General features: G+C 36.4%; 1 protein-coding gene across 1 annotated transcript in view; it reads right to left on the minus strand.

Annotated features, from left to right (window-relative positions):
* The window catches only part of LOC109074237 (sortilin-related receptor-like), a 61,361-nt gene that overhangs the window by 27,382 nt on the left and 13,234 nt on the right, over positions 1-20,745 (minus strand). The window contains exons 4-8 of the mRNA XM_042739441.1: positions 19,945-20,106; positions 19,583-19,650; positions 12,614-12,794; positions 1,687-1,788; positions 1,409-1,578 (exon numbers count right to left, since the gene is read on the minus strand). Of these exons, the coding sequence (XP_042595375.1) occupies positions 1,409-1,578; positions 1,687-1,788; positions 12,614-12,794; positions 19,583-19,650; positions 19,945-20,106 (683 nt within the window). The remainder of the gene's footprint in view (positions 1-1,408; positions 1,579-1,686; positions 1,789-12,613; positions 12,795-19,582; positions 19,651-19,944; positions 20,107-20,745) is intronic.

Below are 20,745 nucleotides of genomic sequence, written 5' to 3' on the forward strand. Positions count from 1 at the left end.
TTATTTTACTGTTTGCTTCGCGATGGAAGGAATAAGACATAATTCACCCCAAAAAGATGTGATGTGGTTGAGGATTTGAGATTTGGATTTCCTCAGAAAAAAAGAATGAAGCACTTTATTCAGCAGAGATCATAAACATGAGTAAGTCCTCTTATTTATTTATATACTTGTACTAGTTTTCACATAACGTGTAAAGCATTTTACTAGTTGGACTTTTTCCAAAGACTTTTTCCAAACTATAATTCCTGACTAAATGTATAATCAAGTGATATATTATGAAGTTTCAATAACAATATACTTTACTATACCATTCAAAAGCTTGATGTAAATAATATAAATGTAACAATAAATGTAACTGTAACAAATGTAACAATCATTGCTGTTCTTTCAATTTATCCCCCCTAAAAAACCTGAAAAAAATATTCTCAGCTCTTTTCAACATTAATAATAATAATAATAATAATAATAATAATAATAATAATAATAATAATGATAATGATAACAATAAATGTTTTTTTGTAGAAAATAAGGTTGTTAAAAGGATTTCTGAAGGATTGTGTGACTGGAGTAATGATGCAAAAAATTCAGTTTGAAAGTCAGCTTTGATTGTTCCTAATAAAACTGTTTATGCACTCACAAGTGAATATTAAATTATGTTGTGGGATAATTAAATATATTCTAAATAAACTACAAACATAAAATTATATACATTTTATTTTGTCCTCACATTCTTTCTTGTAACTCATCCCTCTCAGTGACACAGGTGACTGAATGGCTCATTATGCAGCTCATTATGCAGGCCTTTGTCTTCTCAGGTGTGAATTCATGATAGTTGACGCCTACTCGCATATGACTTTTACCAAAAAAAAAGTGTTTTTAGAAAATTTAAATCAATATATTGTTTTCTGTAAGTGAGTAAACAAGATGATTTTCACATCATTTAGAAAAAAAAAATTCTAGGCTACAAGCTCCAGTTCTCAAAAGTCCTGGGAACCAATTTTCTATATGTGTTTTATTGCCTTATTCAAGTGATTTAACATTTTTAGTTTTTCACTAACCACGCATAACATTTTTTTTTCTCAAAAACACAATCATGTACATACATGCTGCTCACATATTATTATAGCCTAGTTTGTGCTGATTACAGTGAGATTAGACTTTAGCCATTTAGATATTTATAAGAAACTGAAAAAAGGAAATGTCAGGGCATGAAAAAACTTCTCCAGGCCCCAAAAATACCCTTAGACTCCAGAGGGTATCACGGAATATTGTTCCAGGACCAACGAACATATGTCCTACTTTGGTAAATCACTTTTATTGGTCACACCATCTGTGTTTATGTACTGTTCTGCAGCAGGAAGGCATCTCTCTCTTTCTCACACACATACACTGTGATGTTTAACTGTACCTGATAAGCGTGTTGCTCCCAGAGCCATCAGGGCTGTAGAACAGCACGTTCTCTAGGGACAGAGAGAAGGCTAGGCCCTGTGTGTCCGAGATGTACAGGTGTGTGACATTATTATTGTGGTTCACGCATACAAACACCTGGTCCTCCGAAGCATCTGCTATGTAGTACTCCTGCAGAGAGAGGAGAACAGGGAATCGCATGAGACAGGTAAACAACATGAAGCTTTAATAGTCATGACCAATATATTTCTGAGACTAAACGAAGCTGACGGCACTTACTGTGATGGGGTGGCGGGTGTTAAACTGAGCTGCTCTCATTGGCTGCCGGTTGTAGGAAACCCACAGCTGGACAGACTGAGACTCGTGGCTCCCAAACAACGTCTGCGGAAACACATTCATATTATTTAGCTGAACTAAAACAAATAAATCAAACTGGATATCACATATTAGTCAAGTGAAGTGATGTGTGGTCAATTATGGTGATCCATACTTGGAATTTGTGCTCTGCATTTAACCCATCCACGTGTACACACACAGCAGTGAACACACACACACACACACATACATATATATGTGTGTGTGTGTGTGTGTGTGTGTGTGTGTGTTCATAAATATATATATATATATATATAAACTAAAACGAAAACTTTAACTAAAATTAAAATGAGAACCAAATCTAAAAATTAAAAATTGATTCAAAATATTAACAAAAACTATAGCTTTATATCAATGATAAAATAACACTGATTACGGAATGTCTTCTTATGACTAATAATTAAATAAATTTTAATATTTCTATCTAAAAACTATTTTTAATTATTGTTTTATTTCAGCTTTGTCAATAATAACTATATGATCAACAGACTACAACAAAAAGAATATGTATTTTGATTATTTTTATGAATAATAAAATTCTTAAAATAATATTAATCATTTAGAATAATTTGTATAATAATAATATATTATTATTATTATTATTAATAAAAGTAATTTATACACTTATTAATGAGAAGAAAAAATTGTTAACAATTTGGACTAACAATAATAAAAAAAAAAGTTTAATTGTGTTAATACCAAAACAATAAAATAATTTAATGTACATATGTGAACAGTGTTAATCAGCTGAACAATATGAATATCATTTTAAAAAATGGTTAAAAAGATTTATCGGTCTATATTTAGTTAAAATGCACTTTGAGAGTTACATCACACAAGGTGGTTTATTTTAGCACATCCTTCAGATGAGACGTTAAACCGAGGTCCTGACTCTCTGTATAATAACTAAAATTAAACATTCATAGTTTCATAAAGATTTTAGAAGGTAATCTGATACCTTCAGCTACCATAAACCATGGCATAATACCACTATAAATGGGGTCTGAATGGCAAACAATATCAGCATGGGCAGATATGCCCAGCCAGCACTGTTTTCACTAGGGTCCTGTACCTATTACTGCTCAATAAGGACTACTGGGAATCTGCAAATGGAAAAAACAGTATGTCTCATTTGTACTTCTAAAACTGCTGGGGGTTTTTTAAAGATAAAAGGGAAGGAAAGCTGGTGTGAGTGATACTAATCTAGTCAGTGTCCCAGCAACCTAGATGTGCCTCTGTCTAGCAATGCGTCCTGAAGGGATGAGTCTTTTCACTCCTTCTTCCCAAGTCTCTCCTTCACTTACTCCCCTCAGGAAATCAAAGCTTCAATCAATTCTGTAGTTCAAGCGGTTCAATCAGCCTTTCCTTTGTACGACAAGCTGTCTCTGTAATCAAGCTGTGGGTGAGTAAGAGTTACTTACATCAGGTTCACAAAGCTGTAAAATAAAGTCTCACTATATAACAAACGGATTGCATACAACCAAACTAAAGATCTGTGTCTGAGATATGTGTTCAATATTCACTACATAAATACCTCATCTGAAATGAGGGAATTCAAATGACAAAAAAACTACTACCATTCCGACAGATTTTTCAAAACTTTTTTCTTGCCATGTAAACAAGTAAACAGATTTGCCTAAAAAATTAGATTTTTGCTGCCTGCCTAAAAGCCAAAGATGCCATTAGAGGTGAAAAAGGCATTACTCAAAAAAAGCAAAGAAACAGATTCTCTGCATTAATCAGGTTTATTGCTGTTTCCTAGATAAAACTGCAAATTCAAAATGGGCTGCAAGATGGGAGTGGTAACAGGCAAATTACTAATAAACAGCCAGCATAAGGGATTTATTGGGTCAGTGTAAGAACAACAGGAAGACAGCCTGTCAGATTCAAGTGTATTTATAAGCATAATCATCCTTCATAATTAAATGCACAAAGGCTCAGTGTTTTCTTTCTCTGCTCTCTGCACTGCCTCGTTTTTAGTCACACCATTCATGCTATTGATTTATCTTGCTGTTAACGGCTGTCTCCAGGAACAGACTGCAGTGTTGTGGAAGCAGCCAAAACACAATCTGGCTTTAGAGAGCAAAGACCAAGGAGATCTCTCTAAACAGACGCTGTTGCCAGGAGATCTTAAGAGAGCAAAGTGTGTGATAACAACAATCAAATCACAAAGCTGCAACAACCAGATCCAGATGCCAATGTTTAGATATGGTACCATAATATCAGAATAATATGTTCTTGTGTAAACAATACATCATTGCATGCAATTATTGGACAAGGTTATTAAAAATGATGGAAAACATGTAGTATACTTGCATATGAAAATACACTACAGAGTTAACTATATAATTTAAAATATAAAAATATTATATAATTTGTTAAAAAAAATAGTTAAACTCTATCCAAGTTTTTTTTTTTTTTTTTTTTTTTTTTTTTTTTTAGAGCTGAGTGAAATTAAACAAAATTATATTTCTTTTCTATTGTCCTTAAAAAATTATAATTACTTTTTTAGGTCTGTAAATCAAAAGTTTAAAACTGTGGTATTTTTAAGAAAACTTTTTTAAAGGAATAGTTCACCCAAAAATTTACATTTTGCCATCATTTACTCACCCTCAAGTCATTCCAAACCTGTCTAAGTTTCTCTCTTATGTTTGCAAATAAATTTATCAAGCTGCAATCTCAAAGTCTGAAAGGTGCTGTTGTAATTCAATAGCATCATAACTGGCACCTTTCAGGAAGGTGCAGAGCTGCTACAGAGGTGGATGCACAGCGTTTCTGCGATTGAGCCTTTAACGAATCCTGTCAGGTGGTCAGAGGTCAGAAATTTTCTCCCAGGGTTCCATTTGCACCCGACACATAGATCCAACCTCCAATTTTAGCCGTCACAGTATCATTAAGCATTTATAGGCAGTTAGCCACAAACAGCCCCTCTGAGCAAACTGTCATCTCTCTTTCTGCTGCCATAGTATCCGAATGTCCCTGACTAAAACTTGACAGCAAAAAGAAGCCTATAAGAAGCCTTCTATTCTTCCATGCCAACATGAATGGAATCATTTCTGGCACAGCCGGCCTAATGAATATCTGGCTTTGGAGTCACTTTGCCGTCTTTTTGGAGGAGGCATTTATCTCTGGAACAACAGCCGTACTGTGCTGGCAGTCTCTCCCATCGCTTAGTCTGGAAGACAGATCAGACTTTCAAGCATGAGTGAGAATGTGTAGATGCAGCATGTTGAAGGGACACTGTGTGAAAAGTTCTGCATTGCTGAGATGGTTGGTTAAAAATGAGGACCCTTTCCCAACAGTAAAGACTCTACTGAATCTTTAGAGCCACAGGAAAAAGAAAATTATATTTCTCTTTAATATAAAGGTTCTTTAATCAGTCTGTGAAGAGACTCACAAACTTTGGGTTTTGAAGGTTAGCAAAGCTCAGTTAACCCTAGTTAAATTTGAAGGAATAGTTCAGCCAAAAATGTACAAACTTGCAAAAAATTAACTCATCCTTGTGCACGGTGCAGGTGCACTTAGGGTGTGTTCGAATACACTTTTGCTAGTTTAACTACAGGAAAAACGGTTGGCGCACCTGACTTATGGTCTAAAAGGATTCTCCCTATTCTCTTAAGGGGTAATGGGTGTGTTTTGGGCATAATGTGCAATAAACAGAGTCTCATCTTCCATTCCCTTTAAGAGCCAATTGCACTCGCGCCATGGCAGATTCGCTATTTACATGGTGGAATTTTCAAGCCCAAAGACTGAACATGTCTCCAGAGAGGAAACGGAGCTGTTCGTGCGCGAGCAAATAGGTAGGCCAATTCTGATGCATGCAATGACTATCCATTATGACATGTAGGCATTTTTATATATTATTTAGCCTACACAATAATAATCTTTTACACTGTAATCCTTTAATTTTTAATATTTGGCATGTTTGTGTGCTGCTGCATGTGTGTAATAAGCAGAGTATATGCGCGTTGTGGACCCGCCTAAAGGCGCATATTACTAACACACTCTTTAAATAACAAAAAATTACTGCACCACTGAATTTAGACCAGGTTTTAGTTGGTCAGTGACGTAGTCTATATCAGTAGCAACGCGCCAAAAATGCACCTCATTTTCAGGCCAGCACACCCATGGTCGCACAAATGAGCGCAAATGCATTTGCTATTTAAACAACATGAATGTGAAAATGATAACTGCGACGGGCTGAAACTAGCAAAAAATACTTGCATCGTGCCTGGCGCCGCATTCCGCCAAGTGTATGATAAGGCCCATAGAGTTTGTTTCTTCAACGAAACAGAAATTTAGCATTACATCACCTGCTCAACAATGGATCTTCTGCAGTAATAATAACAATAATAATAATAAAAACAATAGTTTGATTAATAATAGGTTTATTTCTTCATCGGAACAGATTTTGAATGGGTGCCGTCAGAATGAGAGTCCAAACAGCTGATAAAAACATCACAATAATCCACAAGTAATCCACATGACTCTGATTTATGATCTGAAGGAAACCTGTAGTTAAAGATCTACATTTACAAAAGTTTTCTTGTAATCAAAAGGTATTTTACTTAAAAGTATTCAATTGAGACCACTTAAGTGCCTTCTGTCATACCGTAATCATGCTTAAAATCTCTCCGTCTTTTTTCTGTAAATATCTTCCTTCATCAAAGTTCAGATTACACCCTGAAACCAGGTTATCACTAAAGCAGCTTGCAGGGCTACAGAGAGGTGAGGACGTGAGAAGAGAAAAGGCTTAATTATTACTAAGAATCTCTTTGACATTATGGATAAATCCCTGAGATGAGAGGACCTTGGTTTCCACATCTTTAATTAGTCTTAGAAGCTTCTCACTGCCAAAGGCTCTTGTGATATTCATTATGGTAATCCTATTAGCCGGGCTGCAGATAGAGGGACTCGACACAATGAGAGCAAAAGAGTGAGTCAGAGAGAGACACAGTGACTGAAAGAAAAAAGGGTGACAGACTACAATGTCGTCCGACTGGCAAGAGATTTTGTATATGTTCCAAAACCTAGTGAACACCATAGCTACCTACTACCTACATAGGCAGCATCCTAATTAAACTGAATCTCACAAATGACAAAATTTTGAACGTTAAACAAGCAGCAAATTACAAAGTATACAGAGACCCAACTCATAATGAACATTTATCTCGCTTCATCCACCATCTTGGGATTTTTTGCTATGCTTGCTGCAAAACATTCTGGTAAAGGTCTATAAAGGACTTGGATTTTTGTCTTGTAATTTGAGATATATTAGCATTTTTTTATTTACTATAATATAGTATATATGAATATATTTAATCAGATTTTAGTTTTTATGTTTAGTTTAGGGGAGGGTGATGTGACCAAAATCTTATATCACGATATGAGCAATTTTATTTCACAATATAGTTATTTTTGCTTTAAATAAGGTCTTAATGATATCAAATGTTATGATACCATAGAAATTTCATAATTCTTGTTAATAGTGTCAGTATCACAAAAAACTTATACTAGCCTAAATAATAATAAAAAAAAACTCAAGCTCATTAAAGACAAGTAAACAGTCAGCGAAATAAGAGTTATGAAACTAATTCCAAGTAATAGGACAAAAAACTACAGTAGAACAAATAATTAAAAAATGCTACATTGTATAAAGTAATCAAATGAATAAAAACACTGCATATTCTTCAGTGTGTAAAGTAATTATACAGTATATCTCTTCTTATTAAAATTACCAAAGTGATTAAGTCGAGAGCAGTGAGAGATTTTCTCTCTTTTTTGTTGATTGATTAATATGAATGACAGACAGCAGGAACATTATACTGCTGTCACTTTAAGAGCTGCCCGTATCCAGTATATTATTACACATGTGATTTTACTTAAGACTTAAATTAATGTGTTTAAGAGGATACTTGCAAAGATGGGCATTGCATGTGTATTTAACAATTCAAGATCTATAAAGCTGTAAAAAACTGTTAAATACTCCTGCACTCTATGAGCACTGTCTTCACGTGCGCGCACCTCTCTGATACCCCTTTTCCACCAGCATAAACCGGGTGCTAGTTCAGAGCCAGTGCTATTGCTGGTTCGATGGTTCAACTGGCGAGCCTTCTAAGAACCAGTTTGCCTTTCCACTGACTAGAGAGCCATCACAGAGCCAGGTCTTACTTCATCTGAATACCTCTCATTTCCCCTAGCAACGATAGCGTGGCAGCACCAAACACAACGGGATTGTTCAGGATGCATCAACACTGGGCGGACCGATCGTCACGCGATAGCGAAGCGCCGCGGGAACGATCCATAAGCATAAAGAGCCGTTTGCCTTCCAGTCGCTCCCGCGGTGCACTGGTGCCACAGTCTGGCCGGTGCCATCACGAACAAGCCTAAACACCAACAACAATGGTGGACGTTGCGTTGCTTTTGATGTTCATGGCTTTAAGAACCTACATCGGCATCCAAATACAGCAAATCCAACGTGTCCGTGTTTAGCTGTTATTACTAAATATGGCGGTTAAAAGTATTTTGTTGGTCACAGTAACCCCGCCCCCAGCCCCTGACACAAGCAGTTCTTACTTCTAGCCCAGCAATGTTTGGTGCTACTTACAAACCACTTTTCCTGGTTCGGAGCTGGTGCTTTGGGTGTTGAAAGACAAAGAACCGATTTGAAACTAGGCTCTAGCTCCAATAAATAGCATAATTAAGATATGCCCCTGGCCCCTATTAAAAAAAATAGGTTTAACTAGCCAAAGATGGTTTGCTTGTTTTGGCTGGTCTCTTGATTTTTTAGCAGGTGAGGTTGGAAGACCATCTTAAACCAGTTAAGACCGGCGAAGGACAGTTAAAGCTGATTCTTTTCAGCAGGGGCATCTTATGCCTCCTTTAAAATGCTGCCTCTGTAGACAGCTCACTTAGTGTTAGTCTGTAAGTGAGTGAGCGAGAGACTAAAAAACGAGAGACAGAGAGAGGGGGTTGCTCCAAGGGTACGTCTGGCCAGCAGGGTCAGGGCCAGGCCACACACAGTCATCAACAATCCAAGGCTCTCAACAAGCCTGTCACTTTCTCTCTCCTCAAGAGTAGAGATATTTACAACCATCCCAGCCAGACAAATTCCACAGAGCTGTTTGCTCTGGCCTGTTTACTATTTGTCTGTCTTGTCATAGACCTCCTTAGGACAATTTTGTTTAATGCGCTATGTAGACAACCAACTTGCACTGCAAAGAGCTGAATGGTCTAACCATAATAACCACTAATTATCCTGATGTAAATCCATCCACTCAGTAAGTAAAGTATCCAAATCCGTTACAAAAAATTCACTGGAACTGTGGCTCACCAGAACATAGAGAGCAAATTTCCCATAGCCGCTTGTGGAAAATTCTGAAAAATCACTCAAAGCGAGTGCGTATTGCTCCTTTTGGTCCATGCCTCACCAAAGTGATTCTCTATAGAACTGAGATTCAGATGACTTCCAGGATGCATGAAGGGATGGTTCAGCCAAAAATGAAAATTCTGTCATCATTTACTCCTCATCATGTCATTCCAAACTGAACTCTCTTTCTTCTGTGGAACACAAAAAAAAGACATTTCGGACAATAAACAGTTGAAACATTCTTCAAAATATCTTCTTTGGAGTTCCATAATGTCATTCACAAACAAGAACAATAGGAGAAATTATGAAACTGTTTCTTTGTATTACAGCAGCGCTCTGAGCCGTTAACACAGCGTAGTGTGGAAGACAGAACCATACGGCGGCACTGGGCAGCAGATCGCATATAAGTGGTGCATGAGTGGTTAGAAGCACCCCAGGGAAACCAAGCTACAACTTCATTAACGGAACATAGATCAGAGCTGTCAAGCAGGCAGCTCCTCCAGCACGGTGTCCAGGGCCGTGGTGGTGCCATCCGTTCAGCACCGCTCATAAACAGCCCTCAAAACACCCACGGAGACTCTGAAGCACGGATAAATTGCACATTTCTTCCCACTTTAATGGATGACTTGGGTCGGCTTCTGCTTTACGCAAACCTGGCAGTGGCATGTGTGACCTGACAGATGCCTGATTCACTTCTGGGCAGTCAGACATTTGCTGTGGGATGAGGTTAGTGAGATGCCAGCCGATGTGAGGTGGAAATGATTAACCACTGAATACACTCAAGGGTGAGAGATACACTGAAATATAACACTAGCTGTGGTCAGCATAGACATGTAGTCTAGACGGTCATTGTTTCAGCAACCAAAACTATGCAAAACTTTATGGAGGCATATTAAATGAAAACAAATATTTCAGGCTATATTATGTTCCCCTCTTGGATACGAGGCAAATAAGACAGTTTGACAGATACAGCTTAAAACTTTTTATTTTCTATGACTGATGACCTGTGGTGCAGGGCTAAGTAATACTAACTACCTCACAATACAAATCACATTGCAACACGTCAAAATGATGTGGGGTAGTAATTGTTTCTGCTCAAAAATGTGAAATAATTTGTGTCTAACTTCAATAAAAAGGACAAAAATAATTAAATGGTCCAGAGAGTGTAAATCTGCGTGATCTCAGAGTTTCCATTTATTTCAATAAAAAACTAAATATAAAATATACATGGTTTTAAAGCAGTGGTTCTCAACCCCATACTGACTTAAACATATTGAAATTAATAAATTATTATCTAAGCTAAATTTAAATGCTAAAAAACACATAAAACCAGCTTTTTTGAATAAATGGCACATAAACCAGCAGGCTATATGTGCCATTTATTCAGGACACGTCCTGGCCAGGATTTTTATGTTGCCTAAAACATCCAAAGTAATGTGACCAATAACATGCAGGCATTGTACATAATCTACCAATCGTGGTTTGTAAGAAGGTGGGATTTACAGAGAACAATCAAAGTGATGCAAATACGCACACGTGTTTGTTCGTTCATTCGACTTGAAGCGGCGCTGCACAGACCAATCATTGTATGACACCAAAGTACTGTGAGAGTGATTCAAACTTTAATACGCCAGGGTACCAGTTGGTGGAAAGCACAGCGTATGCAAGCGTCAAAGCCAGCAAATGAATTGGGACAGATATCGCAGATTCTACCTGACCTACAAAACATCAGCATCCATCTGAAAAGCTTTTTGACCAGAGGCATAGATAAATCATTAAATATAGATAAATCAGTTTACAGTGTGTAAGGCCTATTGCCCTTCCGTTGTCAATTGCGCTCGTTCCTGTTGTGTGTCCTTGATCTGGCAACCCATATGACTGCTGAGTCTGAGGAGGAGGGGCAGGAGAAACAACACTCTCCAATTCTTTGAATTTGGACTGCAGTACCCATTTCAACCTCTAGTTGTCCATATTATATACTCCCCTTTAACAACTATTAGTAACTATTACTATTAGTATTGTGTTTACTGAAGAACATTCAATTCTTCCGCTAACTGTCATACGTGCATTCACGAGAGAATGGCGTTCCAGGAAATTATGTAAGATGTAGCGTAAGCTCTGATGAGAAGAGAAAAATGCGGAAGTACAGAGGAGAGAGCTAAACAAAGCTGTGAAACAAAAAATTCTGGTCACGAATTAAAAGTACAAAATGAGCATTTGTAAAGAAAAATGTCAGACAAATTCAATATAAGCCAAGCAGAGACAGATTTTCCTTTGCTGTAAACCAAACTTGGTTCTCGCAAGCCTAGCATATTCTCACCGGAGCTTTTTCCCACATTCCATGCTATCCACTAGAATGCCATTCTCTCGTAAACATGCGTATGACAGTTAGTGGAAGCTAGAGATTACGGTTTATAAAGTTTTAAATATGGTTATTTCTCACAAAAACGCTTTGAGCCATGTGGAATTTTTTTTTTTTATGGATTAATGCTCTTTTATTGGACTTCAAAATCTTAAACCCCATTCACTGCCATTATAAAGCTTGGAAGAGCCAGGACATTTTTTAATATAACTCTCCATAGGGGTAATTTTCAATTTTGGGTGAACTATCCCTTTAAATCTTTATAACTATTCTACATGAGAAATAAACATTTCTCTTGTTCACCATCTTGTTTTTCTTCTTTCATCAAGCCTCGTGGCAGTGCATTCTGGGTTTGCTCTCTCTGTGTAGGATACACACGATGCTGCCCTAGAATCCAGCCAAAATTTGGCCTCTTAGGAGGCAACATAACTAAACCGCCTACTTTCTGGAACAGTCTTCATGCCGGAAGCCTTAAATATTGCCTTCCAGGCAGCTCACTAGGTTTTGGAACAGAGCAAGTCTGTAACAGCAACATGTTGTGTAACTTTGAACATTGCTTGCGTATTTTCACAGTTTTCTACCTCTGCTCTCTTCACAGTCTGATATTTAAATGCCTTTATTCAAAGTACAATTACTACAGGTTGTCCCTCCATGGGACAATTATTATGTTTCAGGGTCCAATGATTTTGCAGGATTCAAACCTGCAACCTTTTGGTTACCAGCCCATATAATTAAGTACTACACCTTATAGAGGGTCACATGTCTAAATTACCTTCCTGCCACAAAGTTCACTGTTGGCGAAACACACCAGCAATCCTCCACACTTGATTTCAAGGCTTTAAATAAGCCTGTTATCACTGCCTGTTCATCTTGAGCAGGATCGTTCCTCCAGCTCTTCAGAGGAGTGTTTATTCACACTCACAGGAGAGGCATTCAGGGAGTTTGGCACAGATCTGACTCTCAGCACTCTGCACATTTTCCGTTTTTTAACTCTAGCTCAGCACTGCATATTTTTCTCATCTTTTGCTATATAAAAGCCTGAAGCTACAAATTATCCTTCAAAGGTTTGCGGCTTCGGTCTGGTCAAAGTGCACCCTTACCTTAGTGGTTGTGGAGAACATGTACTTGTCCCGTAGCTGGAAGCTGTCCACCTTCTCCAGGATAACACGCCGGTTTTGCTCGTCCTGGAAGAAGTCGGTGCTGCTGAGGATGCTGGAGTCTCCCTGGGGCTCGTGGCGCTGGACAAACACTGTGGTGGGTTTGTCGTATGGTTCTACACCCCTATGGGAACAGAAAGACACACATGCTTGGACATATTTGTTTGGACATACTTGAAACAAGTAGCATGTGGTGGAATTCTAAAAGTCCCCTCTCCACATCTGTTTTTGTTTTTTTAGGTTTAGCATATATTTGTGCTCCATTTTAGGTTTATATGGCAAACATAAAAGCAGCCAATAACCTATTTGTGTTTCATATTTATTCAGAAATCAACTAATAACATATTTATATGTGTTAATATTAAACACTACACTACAGTTTAAATGGCTAGGATGAGTAAAATTTTTGTTTTCGTAAAAAATTAATACCTTTATTCAGCAAGGATGCATTAAAGTGATAGTTCACTCAAAAATGAAAATTCTGTCATTAATTACTCATCCTTGTGTTGTTCCAAACCCATAAGACATTCGTTCACCTTCAGAACACAAATTAAGATATTTCTGATGAAATCTGAGAGCACTCTGACCCTGCATAGACAGGAATGCAACTGAACTGAATTTTCATTTTTGGGTGAATTAACCATTTAAATTCATTAAAGGGCACATCAGGTGCCCATATTCCACAAGTTGATATGATTCTTTAGGGCAGGTGTTTTCAAACATTTTTGGCAGCCGAACCCCTTTGACATAAATTACTTACTTAAAGTACTCCCTGATATTTTAAGTTAATATTTCAATAATTTAATGTCACATTTGCATGTCTAACTTTAAAAACATTTATTTTGATCAGTTTTAAAGTTTCAGTTTATATAGCCATTGTTATTATTACACTAAAAATATATAAAAAATCATATTCGTATTTTTTTTAAAAAAAATTTTATTAATTCGCTAATGGTATACACTCATATACTGTGTACCAACCGGTACCAACTCACGAACCCCCTGCAATTCTCTCACGAACCCCCTGGGGTTCGCGAGCCCCACTTTGGAAAAACCTGCGTTAGGGTCTTCATGAAAAGTCTATAACATGGTTTAGTTAAAATTTCTCAATGTTAGTGTAAAAAAAACACCCTTTTTACCCTGTCAAAAACCGCTCTGTTCACAGCAAGCCATTTCGGTGCATGTCCCTTTAGATGCTAATGAACTACTGTTCGCCCCGCCCCTCTCTTCTGTGGGGTGACGCACAGTTCTCTGAGAGACTGTAAACTTTAGCCGCATTTGTCGTGGAACTTGCTAACTAGCACATTATTAGGTAAGGTGATTTGCAAAGATTCATTAAAAAAACCTTACACACTTCTTCTGGAAATGAAGCTGGATCACGAATTATTCGCACGAACATAGACGCATTTAAGTAGATCGGGGGGCAGATTAGCGTCAAAAAAATTATCCACTGCATCTTCAGTGGCTCAGATGTCGGGAGTAAATGACGACTGCTATGTTCATTATTACATCAAACAACAGAACACCTCAGTCACTTGGAAGACATTCTTGTCTACACCTGCTCCACCGTCAAAACAATGGCGGACTGTTTACAGCTCACTCAGAGCAGGTCTGTGCTAAAACACCAGTGTCAATCAACAATCGTGGGAGCGGACTGCCAAAACTACGTCACTCTGCCAAGAATCTGTGAAAGAGCTTATTACTTATGGGGATTTGAAAAATAAAAAAAAAAGGGTGGTTGTGTACACACACTGCCAACACACATTTATGTTCAAACACCATGTTAAAGTGAATTTTGCATCTGATTTCCCCTTTAAAAGCAACACTAAAGACAATTATAATTTTATAACTAGGAATGTCACGAAAACCGAAAACAGTGTCTGCTCTATTTACAAATAATTTATATATATATATATATAAAAAAAAACTAAACCAGCGGCATTACAAGATGGAAATATAGACTAGAAAATATATTTACACTTGCTCTGTCCTACGTCCATGACACTGACTCACTGTGGAGTGGCCAGTTCTAATCTTAACAGCTCTTAACGCCGAGTGTGCACTTGGGTGGTTAGATACATGATGAGCTAGTAGATGTAACTTTTGACACTTTGTGGTAAAAGTGGCTCTCTGATTGATTCTGGCCTATCAGTGCGGCTCCCATGGAAAAAAAATAGTGAAGTCCTCTGACAGTCTTACAAACATTTACAAACTGTATCCAATATGATAAGAATGTTATGTAAGATTTTATGTTATGTGACGTTTTCACTGTTTACAATGGCGGGGTCTGCCATCTTGTCTTTTTGGCTTGTTGTTTCTGATTGCACTTTAACCCCAAGGGGAAAATCCAGATCAAATCCCAGAAGGTAAAATCAAAACAAAATAAAGTTAAAATTTGTTTTGAACAATTTCTTTGTCATCTGAATATTGATTTTAAGTAGGGGGGAAAAAATCAATTTAAATCGTAAATCAGATTTTTTTGTGAAAAAAATCAGGGATTTTTTTTTAGGCCATATCGCCCAGCCCTATTACTGACTTTAATATATTTTTGACTGAATACACGCAGTCTTAGCATAACAATTTAGACTTCAAAAATCATACAGACCCTAAACAGTAATGTATTTATTAGTTGAATAAAAGCTGCATGTAGTTTATGCATTTTCAAGCACACTGCTTAAAAAATAAGTTCATAAATACAGTTACTAACTTGTTTTGTATTGTATTTCCTAATGATATACAATGTGCTACACTGCAATAACAGCACAGCGCATCTGCAGCAGCATTTATCAAACGTGATCAATAGTTACTTCCACTTGCCAAGCTAATCTTTACATATCACAACTTACATTCAGCTGAAGAGGCAACCAAATTTCCTCATCTGTCTTCTGCATGATGTTACTGATAAATTATTCAGGGTGAGCGTGGGAGATCAAGACTACAGACAGGGAGGAACAGGCAGCGAATTCAGATAATCGGACGGGAGTCTCTCTCTCTCTCTACTCTGGACAAACGGCCTGACTTCACTTCCTCTGTAAACACACAGGGGTGCTGATTGTTGAGACTGGTTCTTAAATCACCAAGCTAGAGGATAAAGGGATTATCTCACAGGGGAACAAACACACAAACCTCGCAGTTTGCTTTTTATTTCACAACTGGGGTTTTAACATGTCCAGCAGCAGGGTGAGAGACGGATAAAAGCAGGGGCTTACAGCTCTTATAACCAGCCCTGCAGCTCTTATAACAAGCCCTGCAGCTCCGCCTTTAGTTTGTCTAGATTAATACTGAAAACCAATTGAGGTCTCAGAGGATACAGTCAGCAAACTCACACCCAAAAAAACACACACACACACACACACACACACACACAGAAAGTCTATTTGTTGACCTTTAAAAAAGAAGTCAAGCCGTTTAACAGAACTACTTTATTCCCTCTAATTGCTACTATAAAATAATAAAATACACTAAAATATTAAAATTCAGGTCAATACAGATACGCCAACAATTATTTTGAAGTTATAGCCAATATTAAAAATGTAAATTCTAAATTACACTAGAGTTGAAAAGTGTGGGGTCTGTAAGACTTTTTTTAATGTTTTTAAAGAAATCTCAGCAAGGCTGCATTTGATCAAAAATACAGTAAAAGAACGATATTGTGAAATATATTTCACAAATATTTCATTCTAATATGCATATTTGCTGCTCAAGAAACATTCCTTATTAAATCAATGAAAACAGTTGTGCTGCTTAATATTTGTGGAAACTGTGATACATTTTTCAGAATGAAAACATCTATTTGATCTATTTAACATGTCTGCTTAAAAAAAAAAAAAAGAAACCTTACTGACACCACACCTTTGAATTGTTATGTACTTAGCAACACAAAACGTTAAAATAAATAAATAAATAAATAAAATTAGTTTTACATGCCATAAGTGAATTTAGGTATCACAGCATAATGTGCAGTATGAAAAATTGAGATTTGCTAAAGATTACATTTAACAGTGTTATTAAATTCATTAATTTATTCTGTATTAAGATTAACATAAGAAGGAATCTAAATGTAAAAATAGAGAAAATCAGCATAAAAAAAATCCTAATTATCAGCTAATAATCAATATAGTACTGATACATCATGCATCCTAAAGAGATCCAACATCTGGAAAGGGTGATCACCCTCTTAAAAAAAAAAAAAATCTGTCAATCCAGAAAAAGACAGAGCTGTTTGAAATGTACAGGTTCTTCTGACAAACATGAGCCAGGCTCAGTGTGAAAGAGCTATTAGAGCAAAGAACAGAAGGGTTTTCACTGCAGTAATGGTGTAGTCGGTCACCAAGCTCTCGAGTCATTTGTGTTGGACCAACGTAGTGGGTCGCTGATGTTATCTCCACAGGCACTGACTGCCACTCCAGCCGATGAAATGGGCTACGGCTGGCAGACACAATCAATTATTAATACGGCCGCAGTCTGAGCCTCATCAGAGAAACATCCACAACCGACTGTTTCACAGTCAAGCAGCCTGTCTGGACGGCAGCCCACACGCTTGCGAACACCGACCACTTCCTTATATAAATGCATCTGACTGTTATGTTGCAATAATGTGCAAAACAAATCTGTTTTGGCATCAATTTGAGCTAAAGTTAAAAAATGGTAATCACGCCTGTGATGAATTACAGTCATTCTAATTAGCTCCGGAAGACTAATTAGCTCCAGTCTTCCGGTTGGATCATATCCTGGAGCATAATGTTTACAGAATGGGAGAGCAATAAGCGCCACTCTGTTATTTCTAGTTGCTTTTTGCATTCGATACCAGTCCCTGATTGTGCAAACACTAAGTGCTGGCTGCAACCCAAAGCAAGAGTTTCACATTCCTACATAAACTCATGAATTGAGAGAGGCAGCACAGAGAGTGCTCAACCCTCTTCAAATTACAAACACTGGTACAAAATTCCTGTAGAGCGTGGAGAGCAAGCACTTGATTTGCCATTGATCTTCCTGAGCTCTGATCATTTTGTTAGTGTAACAAAGCAGCAGACTCACAACCCCTAATCTTTTAGATAGCAATCGAAACCACAGAACTGAGCCATATATGATCTTTAGCATCTATCTGATCAAATATACAGTAAAAATCATAATATTCTGAAATTTTATTACAATTGAAAATAACAGTTTTCCATTGAATGCATTTTAAAATGACATGTATTCCTGTGATGGCAAAGTTGCATTTTTATTAGCTTTTGCCCTAGTCTTCACTGTCACAGATCCTTCAGAAATCTGTTATCATCAACACTGAAAACAAATATGCACAATAATATATTGTGGATACTTTTTCAGGATTCTTTGATTAAAGTTCAGCATTTATAACGGTAATGATAACCGATAATGTTTAGGATAACCAGTAATTTTTTTCAATTTGAAAGCTAATAACCGATATGTTTGCCAATAAATCTAAATCCAAATTTTTACATAATTTGTATGCAAGATATTAGAGACTAGCCATGTACCAAACACTTAAATAAATAAATAAATAACATAAATCAAACACATACAATACAGCAACCTAGTTTGAACCCGTGTAAATTTTAAAATAAATTTTACAATCCTATTACCAACTTTCTTTATCAAAAAAGGGCTCACAAATAAATAAAACAATGCTTAAATAATGCATGTCATGAACAACATTACTAACGTGTAAAGAATCAAAATGCATGTGCCATGGATAAAACAGAATAGCCTCCACACACGGACAATAATGAAATTATTTTAATTAAACCATATTTTTAATAAAATAATAAGACAAAAAGCAGTGGATATTATTTATAATGCATCAATTATTTGGATTCCTCTGAAGGAAATAATGCATTATTTATTGGCTTTAATATATCGGCCAAATTTTCTTATCCGTTCGATATTGATTACAGTAAAAATTAGCATTTATCGGTTAATACCGATATGGTGGCCGATATATTGTACATTCCTAAACCTTGGTGAATAAAAGTACTAAATTCTTTAAAAATAAAAATCTTACTGACTCCAAACTTTTGAACTGTAATGTATACTAAAAGGCTACTAATAATAAGCAGACAACTGCATTGAAACTATCTGAATTTTAAATTACTGTGATATATTATCATATAGTTTTCTATGTCACTACAATCATGGTGACATACAGTGGCGGACTGGCCATCTGGAGCACTGGGAGTTTTTATAAAAAATGAATTTAATACAGCTTTTTTAAATGGTAACATTATATATTTCACAGTACTGATTATTGTATTTTATCATCATCAAAATAACTTGTATATCTTTTCCACAATTGCAGCTGTATTCCTTAAAATGATAGATGTCAAGCTCCTGCAAAAGTACAAATACTGTATATCACCAATAGAAAGGCATCATAAAAACAGTCCGCATTCTGCACTATTCAAGTCTTCTAGACGATACCAGAGCATTGTGTCATATGGACTGATAATATTGGTATTTAACTTCAGTGATATTAAACTGTCCCTCATAAAAATTCTTAAAAATGAGTTATTATTTGCCATATACACCAGGAAAGATTGATTATATTGATTATATTGAAATTCTTTATGCTTCAGTAGACTTTTAGGCAAGTATGTTTAATTGTTTACTCTGCTTGTTGGGATGAAAAGCTGCAAGCAAAATATGATGTGACAAAAAAATTTCAATGTAGCATTTTGTTACCGCTACTTGCTGGAAAATGTAGCTTGTTTCTAGAAAAGCTACTATGATTACAGCACTGAAAACTGAATTTCTACTTAAATTAGAAGCATGACTACTTTAGGCAAACATAAATCAAACCCATACACGCATAGACAACATTACAAAACAGATTTCACACTGGACACAATCACGGAGCGATTTGCGTCAACACTTTCAAAGAGATGATCTTACCAGAAGTAGGACTTCACGTGTTCCTGAATTAACACCCACGTCTCACCAAAGTCATCTGATTTCCACAGCTGCCAAAAGAAAATTAAAAAAGAAAACAGAACGAAGGATAAGTCATTAAGTGTAAGCAGTTTCCAGTATAACATTTAATATGATTCAACATTTATTATAAACCAGCTTCTCATACGAAAATTACAGCTTATTAGCTCAAATCAAAACATGCTGCTTAGTGCTAAATTCAAAAGGGCAAATCTCTACAAACAAATAAAGCCCTAAAATGTCCCTAAAGTGCCATTCATTTTACTAAAACTGGACACATGATATACAAAAAGCCCAGTACTGATGGAAGGAATTAGTGTTCATACCTGTTTATTGGGGTGGGAACTGTCATAACCGAGGACCAGGTTAGGCCTCTTACTGTGCAGCAGTAAGTCTGTGGGCTTGAATGGGATGGAGAAACCTTGAACAGTTTGGCAGAAGTCAAAGGTCTTCCACAGGTAACTGTTCGTGGTGTCAGTAAATAGATACTGTAAAAGAAAAATTGAGAAATTAAGACATTTAAAAAGGGGTAAATTCAGCAAAAATAGAAAATTTAGACAGTTCAGCCATAAATAAAATGTCATCATTTACTAATCCCAAATTACTAATCCTATATTATATATAAACATAAAAAGACATGCAAAGCAGTGCCAAGTATCTATTTTCCATACAGTGAAACTAGGTTCATAATCCCAAGCTAGTAGTCACCAGAATAGTAGTCCATATGACTCATACATTTATAATGTACAAGATATATACTGTAAAATGACCTGATTATGGGTCTGTTTGTCTTAAAGACTTGGAGCTTTTATGATGCTTTTAATTGCCATTATAAATAACCATCCACTTTCTTTGTTCGAAAAAGAGCAGCATCGACATTCTGTTAAATATCTTCTTTTGTTGTCCACAGAAAAAAACCAAACAAGTCCTACAGGTTTGGAACTTGAGTAAACATATGATGACAGAATGTCAACTTGTTTCTAAAATATCCATTTAACCCCTGTAGTGGTTGACAACACAAAAGAAGCACTCAACGTTACTATATTAGAGGTGTTTATTTCAAGCAGTTGGCTCCATGAAAACATCAAAGCCTTTTAGTAAAAAAAAAAAAAAACATTTTTAACATA

This window comes from Cyprinus carpio, chromosome B15 (genome assembly GCF_018340385.1).
Source record: "Cyprinus carpio isolate SPL01 chromosome B15, ASM1834038v1, whole genome shotgun sequence".
Taxonomy (NCBI): domain Eukaryota; kingdom Metazoa; phylum Chordata; class Actinopteri; order Cypriniformes; family Cyprinidae; genus Cyprinus; species Cyprinus carpio.